Below are 25,214 nucleotides of genomic sequence, written 5' to 3'. Positions count from 1 at the left end.
GTAATGCCCCCCCTCCCCCCCACTCTTAATAAACTGTGAAAGTTCGCAAAAGCAATTATGGTGAAAAAGAAAGCTTACCACCAAATAAATAAATATTTGGATTGACCTGCTCTAAAACATCTGAGTTTGATCTCAAGTGAACACAAAAATCTTCTAAGAATATGTTTCATGTAATTAAAAAAATAGTGTGAACTACCTATTCAACAACTATACATATGTATTTTGAGCTAAACTTTAGATAAGTGCTTAAACTCGACGATATGATTAGTTTACATATCATATTTGTTTTCAGACCGTGGACTGTTCCAAATCGAGTTTAAAATCATTTTTTTTTGGAAACCGGAAAAAAATTCGAGCCAATTTTAGTTTGAATATTATTTCTAGTCGAAAAAATCATGTAAGACTTATTATGTTCAAGTGTACAAAAGATTGGTTTTACCTATGAATTTGCATGTGTGCAAGCAATGTCTCAAAGAAAACGTTACTCTCCAATGGAAATCAATTTGCATATATTAACATATTTTTAAGAAGATAATCAGATATGAATTGGCGAAGCAGAAGTTGCACCAGATAAAATAAAAAGTTCCCTATGTCATTACACAAAATAATTTATTTGTGGTTCAGAAATGTTGTTACATTGACAGAAAGTGGCATTTCTCGATAAATAAGTCGTGATAACTTTTGTCTCAATATCATTCTTATTTCAGTCTCGTGGTGAACCATCAGCTTACCTCAACATATCCGTTAATATATATATATATATATATATATATATATATATATATATATATATATATATATATATATATATATATATATATATGTCTTATTTGTGAGATGGTTTCATAGGTCTTATTTGTGAGACGGATCTCTTATTTGGGTTATCCACGAAAAAATATTATTTTTTATGCTAAGAATATTACTTTTTATTGTGAATATGGGTAGGGTTGACTCGTCTTACAAATTAAGATTCATGAGACGGTCTCACATGAGACTCACTCATATATATATATATATATATATATATATATATATATATATATATATATATATATATATATATATATATATTGACCACTAGACTCTGCTTGATTATTTAAGAAATAAGTGTGTGTGTGCCGACTTCACGTTATGGCATATGCTGATTGACAAAAATTTGTGTGAGACGGTCTCACGGGTCGTATTTTATGAAACATATATCTTATTTGGTTCATCCATAAAAAAATATTACATTTTATGCTAAAAGTATTACTTTTTATTGTGAATATCGATAGATTGACATGTTTCACAGAGAAAGATTCGTGAGACCGTCTCACAAAAAACCTACTCATACAGATTTATTAGGTGGACATAAAAGTAGACACGGTTATGTATAATATAATCAGATAGAATGTTGCGGTGAACCATCAACTTATCTCAACACACACACACATATATATTTATATATTATTTATTTATATATAATTTTTGGTAATATGACAAACGTCCGATCTTATAATTAATATAAGAGTCAAAATCACATGTTTGATTATCATGAATTGTGATCATTGAGAAAGAAGTGGTTGGAAATTATGAGTGTAATGATCCCCACGATTGGATTATATAGTGTTCGTAATATTTTGATAAAATGATAAATGTTTGATTTATATTAAAATAACAAATATTTAACGAAACTGTGAAAATGTCAACTTTTAGGAACAAATCTCTTTATCGACCCTATCGATCTTCAATGGGAACATCCATGCAAAATATTGTTGATTATAATCATTTTTCAAAAAGTGGATTAATTGGATTTTGACTCAACTTAGTCAACGTATTTATCGTCATCCATATGCTGTCGAAACTTAATTTAATTATTAAGAGATTGAATCTTGCTATTAAATTAAATGGAAAAAAAAAACAGAAAAAGTGACATTTACTAACATTTTAATAATGCGTAATTATTATTATAAGATTATTTAGGAGACATGGTAGATGGAAAAATAGGTCCCTAGGATGCCTAACTTTGACCCACCACATGCTAATACTTCCATGCAATCCAAGACCATTTTTCCCCTAAATAATATGAAATAGAGACCATTAAATATGAATAGATTTCTTATTAACGGTCTCACAAATCTTTATCTGTGAGACGGATCAACCATATCGATATTCACAATAAAAAGTAATATTTTTAGCACAAAAAATAATATTTTTCATGGATGACCCAAATAAAAGACTTATCTCAAAAATACGACTCGTGAGACCTTCTCACACAAATTTTTATCACTAAATATTATTTACTATTTTCGGAATTAATGTTTTTTTACTGATAGATCATTCGAAATACGACGCTTGGATTATGGTGTGATTTTTTAAAATAATCATAAAATATTCAAAATGTTACCATATATTTTAAATTTTATATCTTAATTACATTGTTATTAATATTCAACTTTTCGTAAAAACAATCGATTTTACGACCAATATTGTGTAGCATAACACTATATACTTTGATATGATCTCGCAATAATAGTTGTTATTGACACATATACTTACATCAATATACTATTAAACACCTAATTTTGATTAGGTACACATGTGAATATCATTTTAATATAATAAGATATGTTGGTTGAATAAATTCTTACAAATTTAGGTAGAAGTTGAATTCAGCATCAACTTAGTCATTGGATACTCCATAAAATTGTATAACATCCAATAACAATTTGTTCAATTTGCAAACCATATCCTAAAAATTTGAAATCGGCATCTACTCCCCTATATTTAACTACAACAAAAAATGATTTTTCGTGATTTCAAAATCGGCTTTCTCCAACGCAATTTACGATGTACAACTAAAAAATGTTGAAAGTCATATATCAATGAAAATATACGAAACACATTATCACGGAAAAAAAATTAAAATTAAATAATTTTATTTTATCAATATTAAAACTCAGATTTTTAAAGCCATTGTATACAAAGTATCATCTTTTTAAAACTCTAATCTCAAATATTAAAGAGTAGGTATCTTGTGAGACAGTCTCATGAATCTTTATCTGTGAGACGGGTCAACCTTACCTATATTCACAATAAAAAGTAATACTCTTAGCATAAAAAGTAATATTTTTTCATGAATGACCCAAATAAGATATCAGTCTTGCAAAATACAACTTGTGAAACTGTCTCACACAAAGTTTTTGTCAATATTAAAATAAAAGTTATCTCTTTTTATTGGAAACTTGTGCCAACCATATGTACATGTGTCACTTTGTTCTTACTTCTTAGTGTATTTTATTTTTGTAGAAGTACTACGTGGTTTTGCTTAGGCCACATATATTTCGGATGATTAATCACGTGGATTATCATTTATTAATGTCTTAAATCAGCACTTAAACAGTGGTGATTAATGTTTCCACGTCTTCAGGATTCCAATTTTTTTTTTAAAAAAAACACATGTCAAAATATAAAGTATGATACAAAAATATCCAATTACATTTATTAGATATTAAATATCCCTCTTTTGACGCTTATTAAATGTGTAAAATAAAATTAAATCCGATAATTTTAACACTACACATAAACTTGAGATTTATTTTACATTTAATTTGATTTCTTAAGAATATAAGATAATCAAAAACCTAATGACATAAAATGCAAGATTTATATAAATCTGATGGGATGCTTGTAAATTTAGACACTATTTGATTTTTTTGTCATACTATACTGAAATCGGGAAAGCTGGTGAAATATTCACTGGGCTCGTGTAAGTTCTTCTTGGGCACACTAGAGATTGGACAGATGATACTCATGCAGAATAACATGCACACTTGCATAGCATAGAACATTACCGGGGCACTAGAAAGTTTTCCACCATGATCACTCTAACTTTCAAGTCAGTCAAGTGTTTTTTGCAATAAAAAATGTAGTAAGAGAAGGTATATTGAGTAATTGTGCATAAATATTAAGTGAATAGAATCATTTTGGATCAAGTAAACATGTGTATTTACAAAAGAAAATGTAATGATACTCTTGTTTTCGGTGGGGTTTCTACTTATGACGAGATTGTTGCTCATGCCATGACTCTTGACACTGTCACATATGACAGCTCATAATGCCTCTAATCTAGTCACATCATCCTTATGTTCGTCGAGTGACACGTCAATGATTTCAAAGCACGACATCTCATATCTACATGACCCTGAATTGACACATGTACCGAGTTGCTTAAGCAGATGAACGTGGTTCGAGAACGAGAACAGGACTCCTGATCTTCTAAGCTATATTACCATGCCCGGGCTAAGTTGAGAGCTCGAGTACACTCGATCATATGTTGGTCTGATTCGTTTATTTGGTATTGCAAACTTAAAGATAGTTTATAAAAGAGCACTTCTTTCTTGGGTTGATTCTTGATCCTGCTTCCTTTATTTTTTCGTCTCATCCCCGACCTGAGTCCCAGAATGATCCGATCACGCTTCAAGTACAGTTGAATTTGTTCCTAAATACGATACACCTCAAGAGAAGTGAATGTAATTAAACCTAGATTTACTTTACTAGTGAGAATTAAACTCTATTTAACTAACATGGTATGGTAATCTGATATGATGCGGCAAAAGAAAATCAGATCCATCAGTGTGGCTTTGACAAAAATCTTGGTATAATTGATTAATTTTGAAATAAATTTATATATTTAAATAATAATGTGTGTGATGTCAAGAAAAACATTGTAAGAAAGAATGGTGTAATATTAAATAAGTAGGTCTTTTGTTAAGACGATCTCACGAATTTTTATATATGCGAGACGAGTCAACCTTACCGATATTGATAATAAAAAATAATATCATTTTATGGATGACTCAAATAATAAATATGTCTCACAAAATAAGATCGTTTCACATAAATTTTTGTCATATTAATTTTTTTAAAAAAAATTCAAGAAAGACCCATTGGATCTTCCCCCATTAAATATACAAGGAATAGGTGTTCAGAAGGCGTTAAAGAAAAAGGCTACTGAGAGCTGTGAAGCAGCCTACTTTAACAGAGGATCAGCTGCAGCAATTAATTATTTTTTCCAAAAAAAAAATAAAAATGAGAACCAAATCATCATAATATTTACTTGTACCTCAATCAATCATATCCACCAGTCTCCTAAGTTTCTTTATTATGCAATTAATTTGGTTGTTACTTTCAATGCCAGCAGTTCATTTTTTTAAAAGAAAAAACGAATATAAAAGTTGATTCTTGATTATTTTATGCTTATCGCAAAACAAACCTTGATCCACTCATACAGAAAAAGGGACCTAAAAAATTATTTTATGTAGTTAAGATTTCGTTTTCCAACATTATCCTGTGACCCTTGTTTGCACAAAGTTTGGTAGGGGTGATTAGAGTAGGATTAATCAATAGTATAGCGTTTGACTCATTTTTGGGAAACAAAATAGATTACCTCATGGCTGTGAAAAGGTACTGTTCAATCTCGAAAACTCGTGAATTCTATCCTTATTTGACGTTGGTATTTCTAGTCCTAATATTAATATGTCACGAGAAAATACTAAAATTTATAGTAGGTCTCTTGTGAGACGGTCTCACGAATCTTTATCTGTGAGACGAGTCAACCCTATCGATATTCACAATAAAAAGTAATATTCTTAGGTATGTCTCACAAATTACGATCCGTGAGACCATCAAAGTTTTGCCAAAATTTATCACATACCCAAATTTTCATTTCATTTAATTTCCAAGCTTATGTAATCAAAAACTCCATTTTTCAATCCAAGAAAATCGTATCTTTCAGAATTATCTCTACTCCCACCGATCACCCTTCTTCCGGTCTTCAATGATTCTTGATGTTGTTTCGGATACAGTAGGCTTATCCGCAGCTCTGGATTCAAGTCTGTGGGCTGCTGTTCCTCATCGCCAACTCCATTTTCTTGCAAAAAGCCGCATGCATTTCCAAGATGGGTCGGCGGGCGACACTTGGATAACGAGAGATGAACGAGATCTATTTTTTGCTAAGTTCATAGGTAAATTATAAAATGGGAAGGGGTCATTTGGTCAAAGGAAATATTTGCCAACTTTTAATCCTCAACCCAACAAACCAAACACAAAATCGTTTTTATCCCAAATAATAAAGAGTAGGTCTCTTGTGAGACGGTCTCACGAATTTTTATCTGTGAGACAGATCAACACTACCGATATTCACTATAGGTTCAGAGATTTTTTTTAAATCTCCACAACAAATCGGGACAGGTAGAGGATGATATCCCCAATCTCGAATTTGCAAGTATGTAAAAGCAAATTTCGAAACTTCAAGAAAATTATCCCAAATACGTGAAGGGAAAAGTTCCAAGAGATGGAAACATAGTAAGCCAATAGAGGAGTGCATCAATTGAACCAAATTTTCTGGAAAAGGTTCATGCAGCACGATCAAAAGTCCTTGACCAATTACATTTTGTAGATTTGATTAGCTTACAAACAACGACCAATTTTTCTCCCAGTAGTTTTATCAGAAAATACAAAATTGGATCCAAGTAACTTAGACTTCCATGTCATCTTCTGTCTAGCAGCATTTCTCTCCATTACAAGAAAATAAATACACATAAACTACCACTGAAAACCCAATGATGCATATTTTATTCACTGAGTCAATAACTTGGAGTCACAGGCAACGATCTTGACAGAATCAACTAATTCTTGGCCCTCATCGCTTTTTAATAGAGCATTTTGTAAGATGAAGGTCCAAACATTGTCACAGAATCGGTAAGTGTGAAGATGCCCCTGCAGCAAACGTACAGGTGGAAAGGAAAGAAAACATAGAGCTTTAACATTGGTAACTTACATAGAAAGACAGTTTGGATATATGTGCAGGAGGAAAAAATTACAAGTAATACATGTAACATAACTTAAGGGAATGCGATGCCAACTAAGCAGCAGGACTAGTTAAAAAGCAAGTCAAAGAGCTAGCAAAAATCTAAGAAAATCAGGAAAGCAGCCAGAAAAGCCTCCAAAGTGGAAGGATCAAAGTGTACTTGCACCCTCTTTAGGTTGATTATAAACCGGATTACCCTACTATATCACAGACAAAGAATAGCAAGATCCACTCAAGAGGCCAAATGAGGAAGTAGAGGATTTGTTTTAAGTAGTTTTATAATGTAAATGATGTTCTCTATACAACCGCTACTTCAACACTTGATTAGAATAACTAAAAGGGAAGTTCAAAAGAACTGGAACTCAGCAGGTATAAATCACCATGATTGACATCAGCCTGATGGTTTATATCTTGATGAGAGACACATAAAATATCACGGCCACAAAACAACTGATTCAAATTATCCACTACTGCAGAAACAGGTGAAGCTCGATCATTCAGACTAATAGAGAACATTAATAACTTACGATAGCTATCATAGAAGAATGCATACCTTTTCAATACATTACAAGCAGGAAAAAACACAGAATTTTAAGTTCCAACAATTCTTACAACCCAATGCCTTTATCAATCATGGTGGACCCAAAGATGGAATCTCCTATCTTGCTAGATTGTAGAAGTAAGAACACAAAAAGGAAGAGAAACACAACCAAAAGAATGGGAGCTCAATGTCTAAAGAAGGAAACGCCATGCATCAGAGAAAAAGAGCAAGATACTGGTACAAAATGAAGTCCTCCAATTGACAAATAGCAATAAAATACAATGTATTGGATTTTCTAATTTCTCTACAACTACTCTTTCTTGACCACAATGATTGAATGATTATTGTCATTTCTTACTGACAAATTCTTTGTCTGAAGATTTGATTAAGGAAAAAAATTAGAAAATAGAAATCCATTGTTGGGTATGTGGTTCCCAATGAAAGCAAAGCAATTCCTTCTCTTAAAAAACGTTAGATTTCTAGGATTTGGAGCTGATATTTTCCGGGAGAATAAAAGAGTTCTTACTCTCAAAACTTAAGCTCCTATTCTCAACAATTATATGGACCACAGATTCTTCAGTTCACTTCAATCTTTTATGATTCCTTGGAATATGGCTAGTGGCAATACTAAAGTTGTGTACTAAAGAATGATTAAAAATGAAATGAGCAGAAAATATTGGGACTGGACTGGACTTTGGCTTCAACCAATAGAAGATGGCAGCATAGACTTTTGAAAACACACACAACTTTGGCAAAGCATTCACACAAGCATAAAGGCATTGATGCCATGTATCAGCTTCTCCACTTTTAAATTCCAACTCAATTACAAATCATTTACCACAAAGCAGAGGCCATACACGTGAGCATTTATAAACATAATCATTCTCCCTAAAACGGAAAGCATTTGACCTTAATGGAAACCTTGCTCTTCACTTCACTTTCCAGAGCTTCAGTCATCGACTGCAAAAATGAAGCAAAAAACTAATAATTTATATTGGAGTTGAGCATGTACAAAAAACATTACAACAAATTATTATCTGCACAAGTCACAACGATGCACTCATCTATACAGTTATATGACTTCCTGCTCAACGAAATTAATCAAACTTCACACATCTTCCACAAGGGAAATCGATTTCTCGTGCAAAGAGCCAGGTCCTAACATAGTAATGCGGGTATAAATTTAAAAAACCTTGTCGAATTGAATAAGAACTTGAATGGCAAGTTCCGGGCTGAGAGTTCCACTAGAGACCATCTGATCCAGTGTCTCTGTCAAGCACATTCCGATAGTGGATCTCCTGTACAGTTCAAAAGTCGCCATTTTTTGTGCCAAACAGTACGACCTACACACAAATATTAGCCAAACTGGTTACAATAAAAAAAACAGTGCTAAAAAAAACCCTGCTGCAACAAAAAAAAGAGAGGGAGAAATTCGTCCAATTTGCGGTTGAAAGATCAGCAGCACTTAATGATCAAGAAATTAGAGGGTTCTCTGTTCGTAAATATAGAAATACGGAGATGTCGATGTAGAAGAAAGAGAGGACTCGTCCATCAAATTTTCAGATTCACGAGAGCTCCTAATGGTACAAACACAACCTAACAGACTAACTAATGCTCCATAAACAGAGACAACTAAAACCCAGCAACAATTTCAAAATCATAGCATAACCCAGTGATTAATCCATCAAAGACATGGGTTCATTATCACAAAACAGAAGACTCAAATGAAAAGAATACAAATCAATTCTTTTTCTTTTTTCCAAGAAAATGGAAAGGGAAGCTAGGCTTGAAAGAAGAAGCGAGAACCAACGAAGAAACATAATAAAATACAAATTTCGTATCTCAAATTAATAAACACGCACTATTTTACAGACTCGATCTGGAGTGAAATCAATCTAGAGCAGAAAACGATGAACTTTTCAAACAGAGATCATTACTCAAAGCGATCGAAAGAACGCAGATCTAAGATTTGGGGAAGAGCGGGGAGTGGATTTGGGGATATTTATACCTTCATTTTGTAGATGAAGAGTTATATAGGGGAGTTTGGAAGGGCGAGAAGCAGAAAGACGATAATGCCCTCAGAGATTTTTCACTATCTGAATCTATTTTAAGTGAATTCCCAAACAGAACCCCAACCCAAAGCAATTTCTGATCTTTTGGTTACACTCTGAAATTGAACTCCGAATCATGGTGTGTACTAGGTAATTTTTCATGGCAAAAATTTGTGTGATACGATTTTACGAGTCGTATTTTGTGAGATGGTGAGACGGTCTCACAGGTCGTATAGAAAATATCAATTTTATATTAACTAAAATATACATGATATCTTGAATTATTAGAAAATATCATTTTTTATATCATTTTACTATTAACTAAAATAATCAAAATAAAAATGATATCTTGAATGTTATAGAAAATATCATTTTTTATATTTTATAACACTATAAATTTCAAATACTTTTCAATTGTGAGATTGTATCAAAATCGATTAAGAAAATAAAAAAAAATTCCATTACATACATATATTGGTTGGATATAATTTTCATTGTTTTTGAGTTAATTCATTTTAAAAACAACTTTCTTGTAAAGTGGGATTTACCTAATAAAAAGTCCGCATTGTTTCAGAGCATGTAAATGACACAAAACGGTCTGACATGTCAATTGAAGATAATGCTAACAGTAGAACATCATGTTGCGCCATAAAACTAATTGTAACAGAGGACATTCCGAATCTTTAAATATTTCCACACAAATCCAACTCATCACTCAGAATAATCAACAAGAAAATGATTATAACAACAGAGGTCGTTTGCTAAAATCACCACAAATACAAACTTGTTCAAAAATATCACAGAACTATCGAATCTTGGTTCACTCATGCAGCAGGATTGGGTAGCACTTTTGGCTTTGGTTTAACTTCTACTTCATTCACACTGCGGACAACTATAGCGTCGGGCTCATGGCTGCAAAACAACATGAATTGAAGATATGAGAAGCATGTTCGGAGCAAGAAACGGACAGAGATAGAGACAAAGACAGAGAACGAGGCCTGAAAATCAATCTTACAGTTTATCTCCCTCTTCATAGGTATAACTAGATGCAACAGCCAAAAGTCTGCCATCTCTGTTGAAGGACAAAGCTGCAATGCTTGTCGGGTACTTCGTGTACTTCATATCAAACAAGAGGCAACAAATATAGTATCAATTTCCGTATAGCATCGCGATGCTATACAACACGGAGGGTATAAAAACTAAGTGTAATTGTGTTTTTACCTGATACAACCTCTTTTTGTTGTTTCCATCCCAAACATTGACATAACCATCACAACCTCCAGTTGCAAAAGTGCCATAGCTACAGTTAAATGTTGGAGTAAGAAATGGGTGGGAAAGTTGTCTTTAGCAGGAGAACAAACAATTGCATCATTGATCCCAATTATGTGATTAATCAACTCAAACCAAACTCTTTCCAAGTATCGTGACACGTAGATCAATATAATAGTCCTACCATTTCATAAGGATTTATGATAATGCTTAGCCAATAATGCTTTAGCCTCTAACAGTACAGCTACGTTTAATTCTTGTTCACATAGCAGTTGTTTCTTTTATTAGCATGTGAGGTAAGACCAATTGATTCAAAGATGGTGGAACAGAAAGAATAAAGATCAACTGCAGGATAACTTACATAGGGTGGAATGCAATGGCATTCACAGGGTAGACGATATCCCTTCCTGCTTCTGATTTCCGATGACATTTAAATGCGTACCTGGAAAACAGACCATCAACAAAGGGAGCCTACTCTTCGCAACGAGCCCATAAAACACCTATACAGATTCTGCTAATAAAGGAATGTTGAAGCTCAAACGCATTTCTGCTACATTGTCTTCGTTGTTCTGAATATCTACTTATAACCAGGAAAAAAATCTAAGTCATTCTAAATAGCGTGAGATAATACATACTTTTTGGATTGACCAGCCTCAGAGAGATCGAAAAACTCCATTGCAACTCGACCTTCAACAGAGCTAAGAGCATAACCTGCAAATCTAAAGCAACAGATGTGAGCAAAACAATTGCCATAGTCGATTAATTGCATATTCAGTGAGATCTCATGTAATCCCTAGGAATGAAGTTCCAAAACTATCATGAAACAAGCTTGATTGAAAGAAAAGCAAAAGGAACTTTAGATAACAGCAACCCAAAATATAGTACGACGAGAACAGCACCTGTTCCATTGGGATAGCACTGAACACATCTTGTTTGATATTTCAAAGATGATTCCCTCCGCTGCTCAGGTTGAGACATGTTTCGAAGATCATAGACATTTACATGTCTTCCAGCAGTTGCAACAACCAATCGATTGCCAACAAGTGACATAGAATAAACACGCTCAGGTTGAGAGTATGTACTGACTAGTGTGCGTTCCTGACCACTTGCACCTCGAGGATCCCAACACTTCAAGGTTTTGTCCCAACTACCAGTAATAACTTGGCCTGAAATAATTTGCAGGTAATATTTACAGATAATGAACAAAAATATCTCCAAGTATGTGGCACACTGGATCACAGTAATGTGTAAATAATACTACAGTCAAGTACTAGATTCACAACGTTGTCACAAACTGGTGGGAAATAAATAACCTATCATAAGAAATATCGTGTATATCTGATATATATGAGTAGAAAACTAAATTCACACTAAAAAATGCAGGACAATTCTTTTACGGCTGAAAAGGACAAGTTCATAAGCAAAACTACCATAGTGATTGTTAGAGCTTTTGAATAGGTCAAATGAAGCAAACTCAAAATATGATTTCGTAAAAGAAATATATTTTATATTAAAAAAACACGACCTTTAGATTCATGAAAGGATCCACTTTTCAAGGTCTTTCAACCAAGTCTTAAAAAATATATAAACAAAATGAATGTGTTTAGCTAGACTAAGGGTGGAAACGAATCGAAACGATTCAGTGACCTTTTCAAGCAGGTTTCGAAAAATATTTGATTTGTATTTGAGCTTATCGAATTCGAGCTGAACTCGAACATGTTTGAACTTTTTTCGACCCAAACTTGAGAGTCGATCCAAATTATTATTCGACAATTCGCGAGCCGCTCGTGAGGTTTAGTATTTTATTTTATTAATATAATATAATTATATATTTTATAAATAAATTTCGAGCATTGAGTGCTTTTTCTGAGCAATAATTCAAATAATTCACGAATATGTTCGAATCTTTCGAGCCGAACACAAACTCGAACTTTTATTCCAACCGAATTCGAGCCAAAAGTAACTTCAAATCGAGCTCGAACTCAAAACCCGAATAGAACTCACTTCGAACCGAATTCGAGCTTTCAAATTTTAGTCATATTCGACTCGATTCGGTTTGTTTACATCCCTAAGCTAGATAATCCTATTTACTAGCCACGTAATTCCCAATTAGAAGATATAATGTCAAAACCCAGTATATGGCCTATTTGAAGTAGGAAAGAAAAGCATGACAAGTCTCCTCTGATTACATCTTTTTCGAATTTCGACCATTTTAGATTTTTTAAACTAAGAGATGCACGCGAGGGAATTAAAGGTATGGACATTAAAGTACTGCCTAGGATAAAGCAGCAAGACCAAGTTGCCTATTCAGTAGAGTTTTCCTGGTATTACAATATTTCAAGCCATCAATAGTCCAACAAACTCAGGACCAATGACTAGGGAATTCTATCGGAGTTATGAAAGAAGTTCTACACATAGTAGCAACTAACAAATTATAGGAAGGCCCACCAGTTGCATAAGAATACTCAACACAGCGAACATGAGCTTCGTGCCTCCCTAAAATATCTTCCCTGTTGTAGTTGAATACAAGCCTGGAGCATAAAAAGCACAGTCACTATAAGCATCGTTGAATCGCAGATATTCTCAACACAAGGCTGATAATTACACAGAACAGTAAATCAAGCAGAACATATTCAGCATTCTTGGAACGCAAAGTCAACCGATGCCAATAATTCATTAGATGAAATTGAATGAAACAGAAAGCAGGGTTCTACAATCCAAACGATAGATAACAAATAAAACAGGCTTCTACATGCCAAGTGATATTTAGCCAAATTAATCTATTATCTCCAAAAGGTCAATAATTGAAAATTCAGAACTGAAATCACCTTCTAACAGTAAAGTCTGCACAAGCACTAAACCCAGACGTATCATCATGGAAACAACAATCAAGCACCGGACCTGCGTGCATGAACTCTCCTCTCAGAGCATTGGCGCTCGCATCGTACAATCGAACAGTCTGACAACCCACAGAAAATCTAAATATATATAAATCCAGCATTAAAACAAAATATTCCAACAGTTAATGGTATTGCAAGTCGGTTACAAAGAACCGCTGAACAAAACCTTGTCCCACGAGGAAACGAGGAGGTGATCGCTGTGGTTGGAGAAACGGAGATTGGAAATGCCGTCCGTCGGAGGGTTTGCCAGTTCGAGGCCGGTCGATGGTGGCGGCGCCGCCGTCATGATTATCCTCTATCACTAGTGAGAGAGATTACAGATTAGGGATTTTGAAAGTCGAAACAATTAAACGCCGGTGAAGGGGGAATTCAAATTCGAATTTCTAACTGTTGAGCCTATTTATACTCTGAAGTCTGTTTTCCGTTGAATCGTTTGAACCTCGGAAACTGGAATTGCAAAAAATTTAGGAATATATTCTTACACGGTATATTCATTTTTATCTTAAAATTATTTTTTATTAATAATTGTGTAAAATCAATTGTTGATATATAAATATATATATATATATTTATATATATATATATTGAGACTAGAAAATGATAAAATATGGTTTGAATAAAATTAGTATTCAGTGATAAAATTGCATATTTTTTCAGATTTTATTTATCAATTATTAATTAATGTTAAGTGTTTAGGTGTAAATTAATGTTTTGCAATTTTCCCTCCAAAATCTAAAATGTCCCATTTATTTATTTTTAATAAAAATTTCATTAAAATTTGGTAAAAATTGATAAGATACCACTACACCCGGCATCCCATAAAAGAATACTAAACTAACCAATACAATTATCAGTATTCCAATACTCTAAATGCATAAACCAAATGTCAAACACATTTTTTAACCTGAACTTTACATCATAAAAGACCACTCCGAGTCGATGGCTGGGAAATTTCAATAGATCTCGGGATGCAACAGAAGACATGTATCTTGATCACCTTAATTATCTCGTCAACGTCGGGCTTTGCATTGTCGAACATAACTCTATTTCTTATGTTCCACACGTGATATACAGTTGCCACAAGAGCTGCACTACCCTCCCGCCACCAAACCAATTGTCCAAGGCGACGGTCGCAGCCTCCTTCGATCCAAGCCCCATAGTCATCTCATTCCGAATGCCAATAATCTGTTTAATCAGCGGTGGCTCTTCTTTATTTTATTTATTTATTTTTTTTTTAAAAAAAACAAAATTATAGTGTAGTCCTTCACCATTTTTATAATTATATTTTGATTCACATTTAAATATAAATCAAATGAACCATAAAAAAATATGGTACAAGTACGCAACACGTACATTAGTATAATAATTATTGTTAAACATAATATAATTGTTCTAAACTAGATATCATAAATAAACAAATATCAATGTACAATGACATACAAATATAGCATTAAAAATAAAAATGGATCTAAAATGTTTGCAGCCCAATAAAGCCTAAATGGGCCTGACAATATAGAACGATCTCACACACAAAAACAACTGACTCGAGAGGATTGAGCATCCAACTGACAGAAACTGGAAACACAAATTACTCACCGGAAAACCTGAAGATCTTATTTCCTCCCGGCTCAGCTAAATTCATACGGATTGGAAGTCTCTGAAACTGTAACAGTTGCTTCTGAGATCTCGATCTGGAAATCCTCGGTTTCTTAGCCACTCCATGCGATGGTGGTCTGCAAATGCCGCAAGGTACTGTATCTATGCACGCATCGGTGTATTTTATTGGTGTTTAATTTCAAATTAAGTGTTGGTGAAAAGTAAGACATGCATTTGGCTGAATTTAGATCGGATCGAACTTTGAATTATCTTTTACGGAGATTTTTTATTGGCTAGTCTCTCAATGATATGGGTTTGTGGGCGGTAGATGATTTGTAAATTGAATAAAACTCTCCAATTTAGGATTTTGGTTATGCTAGTGGTATGGTGCGAGACAGTCAATTGGCCCATTTAACTACTCTCTGATTGCCGTGGAATTCTGTATCTCGATTGCTCATTTGATTTATTAGTTATCCTTGAATGCAATAATGACAATGCATTCTGTATAATCTGGGTTTTAGGCGACCAAGTTGTATTGCTTCGTCCATAAGGTGCCCGTTTGTGGAGAATGTATATGCTTTCCGGAGCACCAAATTTGTGTGGTATGATCATTCCAGTCGATGCTTTCATTGCTCAGATGCCTGTCTTTTCAATAAACTAGAAAGGAAATTTTGCTTTTACATCTTAGGTGAGGACTTACTCTGATTGGGTAATCGATGGTGAGTATGACTGGCCTCCTAAATGTTGCTATTGTCAAGCTGTGGTTGAAGAAGGAGCTGACTCTCAGACTACTCGATTGGGTTGTTTGCGTAAGTGAACCTGCTTGGTAATTTACCAATTTCATTTTTGCTTTCAGTTTGAATTTTGAGCAATCGTTTGAAATCGTCCTTCTCACATATCCCATTATTACATTTTGCAGATGTTATCCACACAAGCTGCTTAGTCAAACACATTAAAAGTTTTCCTCCACACACTGCCCCTGCTGGATATATTTGTTCTGCCTGTTCAACTTCTGTAAGTTCTGCCCAGAAAACAGTGTCATTTCTCATTGTCTTGTTACCTTGTTTTCATGATCCATTTAAACAATCTTTTGATTATGGGCCTTGAATCTTTGTTCTCTTAACTATCTTGACGGAACAAAGTTGTTCCTGGCATTTGATTGTTCTATGTCATAGAGATGGCTATAATTCTTAATCTTTTCTGACCCATATCATGGAGACCAGCTGTTAGTGCCATGCAACTCCATACAGTACGAGGCTTGTCTTCTTGTTTAACTTTGATCTATCAGCATGATGGTCAGGATGTTGATGATGAACTTCTTACAAAAAATTCTGAGTTTTAGATTAAGGTCTTCAGTGTTAAGCTTTACTAGTACCTCTTGACATGCAATGTGCACATATACATTTTTTTTTTGTGTTCAGTAATTTAAATGTAAAATTGAACAGATTATATTAAAATTTAAACTATATAATTATTTTTTTATAATTTTTTTTTTAGAAAAGTGTATTGTGTCTATAGTATATTTTGGACGAGGGGTGATATGATCATTTATACTTGAATAAAATTTGGATAAGATTGAGATAATTTCATGCATTAGTGAATTTACAATAAAAAATAGTTTTTTTTAAAAAAATATCTAATATTAAATAAGATAAATATATATTTGGTATTAAATAAAGAAACCCCACACCATTACCTCAAGCCCCTAGGTAGTCAGTGTAAGAGGTTCAGACTTAATAGGATAGTATAGATATAACAGAGGACCTTGATTGTGCTGCAAATTACGACTTCTATAGTAGCCAAAATTTGTTATAAAAAAAGTTGGAAAACTTGTTTTTGTGCTATATTATCCCATGCCTACCAGAGATTCAACAAGTTGTGACCATCTTTACCCAATATAATGTTAATTTGCCATGTTTTAAGACAGATTTGAAAATAAAGTGAGAGTACAAGTTTAGTGGAATTGGAGACTGCGTTGTACTTTGTTTGCCCAATGAATTTGGGATGTTTGAGTGAAACATGTGTATTGACGCAGTCATTCAACTTAGTTCTTTTACATGTAAGCAATTTGTCTTTTGTACTTGTATAGCCATATTAAAATTGATCAAGGCTATATTTTTTGCCCCTATTAACTGAATAATAGGTACCCCAAACTCGAGAGATAAAATGATCACATCATTGGCGTCAGCTTATAAACTATGTTTGTATTTGAAAAAATGTAACCATGATTACCTTGGATGGATTATTCTAGTTCAACTGGATATGAGACGAAGCTCTGGTTATTCTAAACCAACAATGAGATTGGATTCTTCCATCACAGGCATCTGTCTAACATGATGGCTTTGAGTTTTGCTTACATTAGTATCACTGTTTGTTTGCTGGTGTGTGTTTCTATCTTGTGAATTATGCCTGATTGTTTGTAGATATGGCCGCCAAAAAGTATCAAGGATTCTGGATCACGCCTTCATTCAAAACTAAAAGAAGCTATCATGCAGGTAAAATGTTACTCTTATATATATTATAACAGAGTGCACATTATATTGTTGCTTAAACTCGTCTTATGAACAGCTACCAACCTAATCAACGCTTTGGAGAAATAAATTTATTCATGCCATGAGGTTTCTGCTCCCTATTTTATTGGAATATAATGTTTGGAAAATGGCACAAAACCAGATCATAATGTGATTCTTGCATTTGTTATTCAGTTGAACTATGTATTTATGTGGGAATATTTATGTGGTGGTTTGTGCTTGGTAATGAAGGGCTCATTACGTGTTGGAAGAGGAACTTGAAATTTTTAATAAGGGTAGCTGGATTTTAGCGGGACAATTCTATGTGTGTGTGTGTGTGTGTTCTTTTCCATTTTTGTACCTAACAAAACAAGAAGGCAAGCTGAGAAGGATTCATGAACCTTGCAACTTGAGTATGTAAAGATAACTGACCACCTATTCTTATCTGAAAAAATATTGGACATGCAGTATCACACTACCACTCAAAAATATTCAGTTTTTTCCTCTTTAAGTTCTCTGCTCATTCTTGATCGTGTGGCATATGACAGTCTAACTTATTATTAGGCTGCACAAAGCTGAATTTCTTGTCTTCTGGCCATCCTCTTCCTCTATGTTCTCTTTGATGTGCTCATTTCTATTTTATTATAGTTTCCAATCACAAGATGATCTTGTTGGTGATGTTTCTTAGTGTTAGTGAGAAGGGGTGTTGTCAGCACCGCGGCAGTAGGGGGGACAAATGTCTACAGAATTTGATTTTGTTCCTAACCCATCGTAAAATTTGTGAGTAATAAAAAATACAGTTTTTAATGGAAGTGACCAATCAATAATGCATCAAAAGATCTTTAATTCAATCAAGCATATGAACTCTTCATAATCATTAAGACATATTTTCACAGATGCATTGGCTACAAGTAAAACATGAGTGAGCTTTTAAAAAAAATACATGAGTGAGGTCAACAAATAATCGTACTCATTTATACATATCATCTTTCCTATCTTGTCAATTCCTGAGGTTGGCTTGTAAACCCATTTAAATTTATAAAATAATATATAGGTTAACACGAATTATTTAGTTGATTTTGTCGTTCCAATAAATAAACTGAATTAAATGCAGATTAATAGATTGAGCAAAATGAAGCAATATACTCATCCAAAAACATAAAAATGGTTCTCTAGAGTGAGACATTTGATACAAAGATGTTCCATAATTGTCTCTTGAAACATATATTAAACTTTTTATGTTGCATTTATACCATACATTAAAATAAATAGCATAATAACGCAAATTAGTACCAATGTGAAATTTATGTTTGGATTATTTTTTTCAAAACTTGAATCATATTCATGTTCTATTTCGATTTTTTAGTTTTGCCAAGGACATGACTTAATGTGATGAAACCTTACATGCATCTTCTCTCTCTGAACATATTTATTTTAGAACTGTAAATAGTTTTATTTTCTTGATGGAGTCTACATTTATTATATAAAGATAAAAGATAAAGTGGACTGATTATCTTTATTTTTATCTTAAAAATCTGTGAGTGTGTATGTGTGTGGGTATTGGGATTGGGAAGTTTCTCTGTCCCTCTGATACTTGAGCATGTCCTCTGTTTTCAGACTGGTTTGGAGAAGAACTTGTTTGGGAATCATCCAGTTTCATTGCATGGAACAGAGTCTCGAAGTCCTCCACCTGCCTTTGCTTCAGAACCACTTTCGCATGCCTCTGCTGCTGGAGGTGGAGAATACCCTGGTGGTGTTTTGCCATCTGTTGGAGACAATGCAGCTTCTATGGCAACAGGCTATGCAAGACCTTCAAGTTTAGATATTGTGGAGATAGATGAACCTAGCTCAGCAGCATCATCTTTGCCTAATAATGAATCCAGCTTCATGAAAAGCACGAGCCCTTCTGGTGTAAGATGTCTTATTTTTCTCTTTAATAGCATTCGTTGTTTATTATTGTGTTCTCTTACTGGTTTCTTGCACCTTTCCGTTACCCAGCCTGGTGCAACCACGCGGAAGAGTGCACTGCAAGCTGAAAGGCAGAATTCTGAGTCCTCGTATTTTGCTGATGATGAAGATGCTAACAGGAAGAAGTACACCCGAAGAGGTGATGAGTCCTTAATTTATTGTTTCTTTCCTTTTTTTTTGTTGCTTTCGACTAGAAATGCTAATCGGTTAGTGGAAGGAAGTATTTCTGCATGCCCATGCAGAAAGTTTCATCCGGTCCTTGCTACACATGAAGTTAAATTGGCACGGGCTTTGATCAAGTCAAAAGATGTTAGGAAATCTAATGTTATTCTGCAGATTATCTAGTTGGTTTTGTTTTTTGTTTTTTAAAGAAAAGATAACATCCCATGTGCTCTATACACAAGGGATAAGTCCTAGGTCAACAGGGAACTCTTTTGCCTTTTAGCTTGAAACTTTTCAGTTTAGATTGAGATTAGGTCAGTTTGAATTTATATGGCAGAAGTTGGGGATAAAATGTCAACCAGAAAATTCTCTCAACAAAGTGTGTGAACAATATTCGAGGTTTTCTCTCATTAGCCCTCTATTTCATCTATCAAAATAGGTCAACAAAGTCGAAGGTCACAAAAGAATATTATATATGATCTTAACAATCAACCCATGACTCATTGTTGAACACACTCATTTATTCTATATTTAAACTTGATCCTCGAGTCTTAAGTCTAGTTGTCGCTAATTGCCTATAGATGCTACTTCACAATCTTTTATATTTGAAATTAACTGTACCTAACTATGGGAATGTTGCTTGATTTTGTAGAACCTCATTTAGTAATATCATCATGAACATTTTGGGATCTGACTTTATTGTTGAATATTGATATAGTTAAAGTTACTTCATTCGAACTGTATTTATTTACCTTATGTGAAAAGGTAAAGAACATTTAGTGATCGTCATTCCTTTCATTTCTGAATTTTATGTGGTTTTGCTCTCACTTCTGCAAATGCACAATGGCCTTTCTGTGTATATTAAGTTAACATGGTAGGTGCAGTTGACGCCATGGTATAACACCAAAATTGTTGTTCCATGTCTATTTCTAATCAACAGTGCTGGTCCACATTTTGAAATGGGAAACCTTGTTCGTCTCGGCTTAAGCAGTTTAATTATATCTTGGTATACAAGTTAATGATGACGGCTGGAAATCAGTATGGTGTGTCAGATATATTTTTGATTTAATGAAGAATGTGCTATATAGGTTATTTCATTTTTATTATCACCAGTAACGATTTCTTGTATTTTCTGATGTTCCAACCTAGTTTGTCACTCATATGAAGAGTTGATTCTTATATTCGAAGTCAAGAGAACATAACACAGTTTTAATCCTTCCTGACTAGGTAGATGTGGGCATTATGGCTGAACCACTAATATTTTGTGTTAGTCTGACCTCTCCACTCGCTTATAATTCCAAAATTTAACTCCAACTTACTGGATTTTTAATTTCAGGCACATTTCGCCACAAGTTCCTCCGGTCATTGCTGCCTTTCTGGTCAAGTGCATTGCCAACTCTACCAGTGACTGCTCCACCACGGAAAGACGCGTCACATGCAGATGATGCATTTGAAGGCCGTGTACGGCATCATAGGCCAACTAGAATGGATCCGAGGAAACTCCTCTTAATTTTAGCTATCATGTAATATCTCTTACTCTTTCATGTTTTATGTTGAAGCATCTGTTGCATTTGTTCCTTTTCTATCAAATACAGCAGTAAATACACGTACAAATTTATGCACATCTAACCTCACGAAGAAGCGAAGAATAACATTTTATGTTCTGGGTGCAGCGCGTGCATGGCAACAATGGGGATTCTATATTACCGAATTTCTCAACGTGGTCTGGATGAAGAGTTACCTGATGAAGAGCCTCAGTAATCAACCTACACAAGCTCATGCTAGTGAATCTGGTGATCTTCTGATTGCTTATTAGAGTGATGTTGCTTTAAAGATTGCGGCTTTTTATCGGGCAAAATCTGATTGTTTTGCGTGGGAACTTGTAAGCACTGATGGTACGTTTTTTTTAGTTGTAGAAGATATTATTAAAGAGATTGGACTAGTGTCCATGAGATTTCTTGTATTTATCCCTCCCTTCTCATGTTTGCTCTATTTGGACTTGCACTTGATTTTTTGATTTTGAAGGCAATTTCATTGTCCAATTTATCCGCGTTTTTTCAATATTGTCCATTTCAGCTCATATATAGTTCATGTAGCTAACTAGCGACTACTGGATTCTTTGTTTGAGATTATATTCGAGCATTTTCATAAGAGATTTGTGATAAATTATGATTTGAAGATACAGGTGTTTGACTCAGAAAACGAGGGTATAGATTGTACTTATTCAACTCTACTCCATAAATCTCAACTCATCTTGAATCCCATAAGTTGACGCCGTAAATGTTGATGACACTTACAAAATCTCTCAAAATCTGTTGAATGCAATAATTGTCCCTGCTTGGTAGAGTGATCGAACCGTGGTGTTTGAGTTATTGTACGATTTAAAAGATTTGAGTTGCACAATTACCACCAGCTATAGCTTTTCGTAAAGCGGCAATCGCTCGATACTACAAAATCTCAACTCATCTTGAATCTCGTCACATTTTCTTCGCTCCAAAAATATTTTTATTCGAATTGGATGGATTTTTCTTGTTCCGATCAATGTTGAAATAGAGAAGAACAAAATGACATCCACACGATTCAATTATCTTAATAAGTATTTTTTTAAAAAAAAATATTATAATATTATTAAAATATTATATTGGGGATTATAATTTTAAATAGAATATTATTGATCCAAAACTTATACAGAAATTGGTTGAATTAATTCAACTAAATAATTATAATTTAAATAAAGTTAAACATAATGAAAAAGAGATTTAAAATTAGAAGAGTGAATAGAACACATTATTGTACAGAGAATGACTTGACCTAGCATAGGAAGAAATCATGTCTAGATAGTACTGATAAATGCCAAACAATTTTTATTTATAAAATATTATTTGTTATAGTTTTTATATTTATTCATAAAATATTATTCATAAAATATTATCAGTAAATAAATACAATCACTAAATATTATTCAAGTAGAGATATTGATTGATGACAAATGAAGTTTGGGAAGATTGTGTGATGGTTTAATGAAACAATGACTTGATATGTAATTTTTTTAATTTTGGATTTGTTTTGATTAATCAAGAAGTTACTTCGGTTTATTTGTACTAAACCAAGAAGATGATTTAATTTTTAATGGTTATGTGCATTGTCTGTTTCATGCTTATCAGAATTTCAAAATTGACGTGTCTTATCTAGATCCAATATGTACTACGAGAGTCTCCATGTATTAAAAAAAATATTTATCGAGATATCATCTCCTTATCTGGATCCAATAATTAAACTCATTACAATAAATGATAATCGAGCTCTCCTTATAATTAATCCTTATAATTAAACTCATGACAATAATTGATTGTATATGGATGAAATGAGTTAATTTAGAATAAGATTTTTAATTTAGTTATTGATTTAAATGACATATTTCAAATGACATTCATATTATGTGTTTTTGAAATGTATTACAATGACTATTAAAAATATTTAACATAATATATAATAAATTTGAAATTCACTTGAATTCATCGATTGAAACACAACCTAGAAAAAACACTCTAAACGGGCTTAATGTCACCTAAAATGTAACAAAAAAATTGGACAGACCACAATATATTAATTAAATTATAAAATATGATTTAAAGAGCTTAATTGCTGTCACAATAGTGCTAGTCATGATACATTGACACAATCGAAGAATTAAATTAAATTTCATAAGCTGTATAAGTTTATTTTGCGATTATAAAATCCAACTCAACTAAGTCTAAAACTTGTGTGAGACGGTCTCACGAATCGTATTTTGTGAGACAAATATCTTATAAAATCCAACTCAACTAAGTCTAAAAACACACCTCATGTTTTGTTCATGAAATACAGGGGGTTAGCAATCGATCAAAATCGAACCGAAATTAATACATTGAACCGACCGATTTTTTCGACAAATCGAGCTAACCGAATTTCCTTATCAAAACCGATTAAAAATCGATAATTTAGTTCAATAGCCGAAATTATAGGTTTTTTTATTTGATTTTTTTGGATTTTCATAATAATCATCTTGTCCATCATTTTTCACACCATTTTATTGATTCTTCGACTTTCCAATCACCGACAAATTTGGGTCTTAGTTTAACTCACAACACAAAAAACCAAAATTGAAAGTTAAAGTCAGGCCCAAAAAAAATTGAGTACATCTCTTGTTAGATGGTCTCACGAATATTTATCTGTACGACATGTCACCCTACTGATATTCACAATAAAAAGTAATATTATTATCATTAAAAAATAATAATTTTTCATGGATAACCCAAATAAGATATTTGTCTCACAAAATACGACCCGTGAGACCGTATCACACAATTCAACAATAGTGCTCATTCCGGGAATCTGATTTAATGAAGTATATAATTATTAGACAAATAATCATGAGTTTGCTTCTATCCACATTTTCTCGATGAACCTGTCGCACAAAATTTGTTCAATCCGATTTACTTGACTAACGTAATTAATATACTATTACGTTAACTAAAAGTTTATCGAGTACATGCCGAATGATAATATTTTTGAAATATAATGTGCTGCAGACTATCATCATTTTCCACTCGTGCGAAATGAAAAGGCATACGCAAAAGTCTTATATTTTTTTTTACCGCTTCCATGTTGGATGTTTGCTTAATATGTCTGAAAAATGGAGACAACTAACATTCAAATTAACATGAATTATTTAATATCCAAAGTCAAAATTTGAAACGAATATATTCACATAAATACACTTCTTTATCGTGAGAAAAGAGGGATATTAGAATATATCATGATGAAATAATATTATATGCGCTTCATTTAATAATTTAATAGTTGGAAAAAATATAAAAATAAATCATTTTATTATCAAAAAATTAAATTCGACAAGCATACTCTTCTCAGTTATAAAGTCCAAAAAGTTAATAACTAACAATGACTATTAATAGTTGTTAAGAGCTGATTTAGCCGCTAAACAAACAAGATAATCGTCTCCGAGATTTAAAAATATTTATTTTAATTTCCCTTTTTTCATTTTCTTCGAATCGTAAATTTTTGTGTGCTACATAATAATTATATTATCAATTATAATTATCAGAAATTTTGAATTCCCAACTAATTATTTGCTAATAAAATCTAGAATATGTCTTTTGTAGGATGGTTTCACGAATCTTTATCTGTGAGAAACTCTACCGATATTCATAATAAAAAGTAATACTCTTAGCATAAAAAGTAATATTTTTCATGGGTGACACAAATAAGATATTTGACCCACAAAATTGATCTGTGAGACCGTATCATAAGAGTTTTTGTGTAAAATCTATTGCCAAATTTGGTATTTTTTAAAAGTAAAATGAAGAA

General features: G+C 33.1%; 3 protein-coding genes across 4 annotated transcripts; 1 reads left to right on the top strand and 2 right to left on the bottom strand.

The window, feature by feature from the left end:
* Nucleotides 1-6,346: 6,346 nt before the first annotated feature.
* LOC140814675 (transcription initiation factor IIA subunit 2) lies at nucleotides 6,347-9,392 on the bottom strand. Of its 2 annotated transcripts, none has more exons than XM_073173728.1 (4): nucleotides 9,254-9,392; nucleotides 8,584-8,734; nucleotides 8,301-8,351; nucleotides 6,347-6,759 (listed from the first exon to the last, which is right to left on the bottom strand). In XM_073173728.1, the coding sequence occupies exons 2-4, from the start codon at nucleotides 8,710-8,712 to the stop codon at nucleotides 6,619-6,621; spliced, it is 321 nt and encodes a 106-aa protein (XP_073029829.1). In that variant the 5' UTR covers nucleotides 8,713-8,734; nucleotides 9,254-9,392; the 3' UTR covers nucleotides 6,347-6,618. The 2 variants fall into 2 exon arrangements, with proteins under 2 accessions (XP_073029829.1, XP_073029830.1); XM_073173729.1 differs by having other exon boundaries at nucleotides 9,329-9,392.
* Nucleotides 9,393-10,052: 660 nt separating this feature from the next.
* On the bottom strand, nucleotides 10,053-14,052 carry LOC140813950 (mitotic checkpoint protein BUB3.1-like). Its single transcript, XM_073172783.1, has 9 exons — nucleotides 13,778-14,052; nucleotides 13,540-13,670; nucleotides 13,160-13,242; nucleotides 11,611-11,877; nucleotides 11,347-11,422; nucleotides 11,073-11,153; nucleotides 10,664-10,742; nucleotides 10,458-10,558; nucleotides 10,053-10,354 (listed from the first exon to the last, which is right to left on the bottom strand). Exons 1-9 carry the CDS (start codon nucleotides 13,895-13,897, stop codon nucleotides 10,267-10,269), a joined length of 1,026 nt encoding a protein of 341 aa, XP_073028884.1. The 5' UTR covers nucleotides 13,898-14,052; the 3' UTR covers nucleotides 10,053-10,266.
* Nucleotides 14,053-15,147: 1,095 nt separating this feature from the next.
* Nucleotides 15,148-21,859, top strand: LOC140814571 (uncharacterized). Its single transcript, XM_073173593.1, has 9 exons — nucleotides 15,148-15,360; nucleotides 15,729-15,809; nucleotides 15,896-16,016; nucleotides 16,127-16,221; nucleotides 17,631-17,702; nucleotides 19,335-19,628; nucleotides 19,716-19,824; nucleotides 21,184-21,370; nucleotides 21,521-21,859. The coding sequence occupies exons 1-9, from the start codon at nucleotides 15,337-15,339 to the stop codon at nucleotides 21,606-21,608; spliced, it is 1,071 nt and encodes a 356-aa protein (XP_073029694.1). The 5' UTR covers nucleotides 15,148-15,336; the 3' UTR covers nucleotides 21,609-21,859.
* The last annotated feature ends 3,355 nt before the right edge of the window (nucleotides 21,860-25,214 follow it).

Source organism: Primulina eburnea, chromosome 15 (genome assembly GCF_022965805.1).
Source record: "Primulina eburnea isolate SZY01 chromosome 15, ASM2296580v1, whole genome shotgun sequence".
Lineage (NCBI taxonomy): Eukaryota > Viridiplantae > Streptophyta > Magnoliopsida > Lamiales > Gesneriaceae > Primulina > Primulina eburnea.
This window is presented reverse-complemented; position numbering and strand designations above follow the sequence as displayed.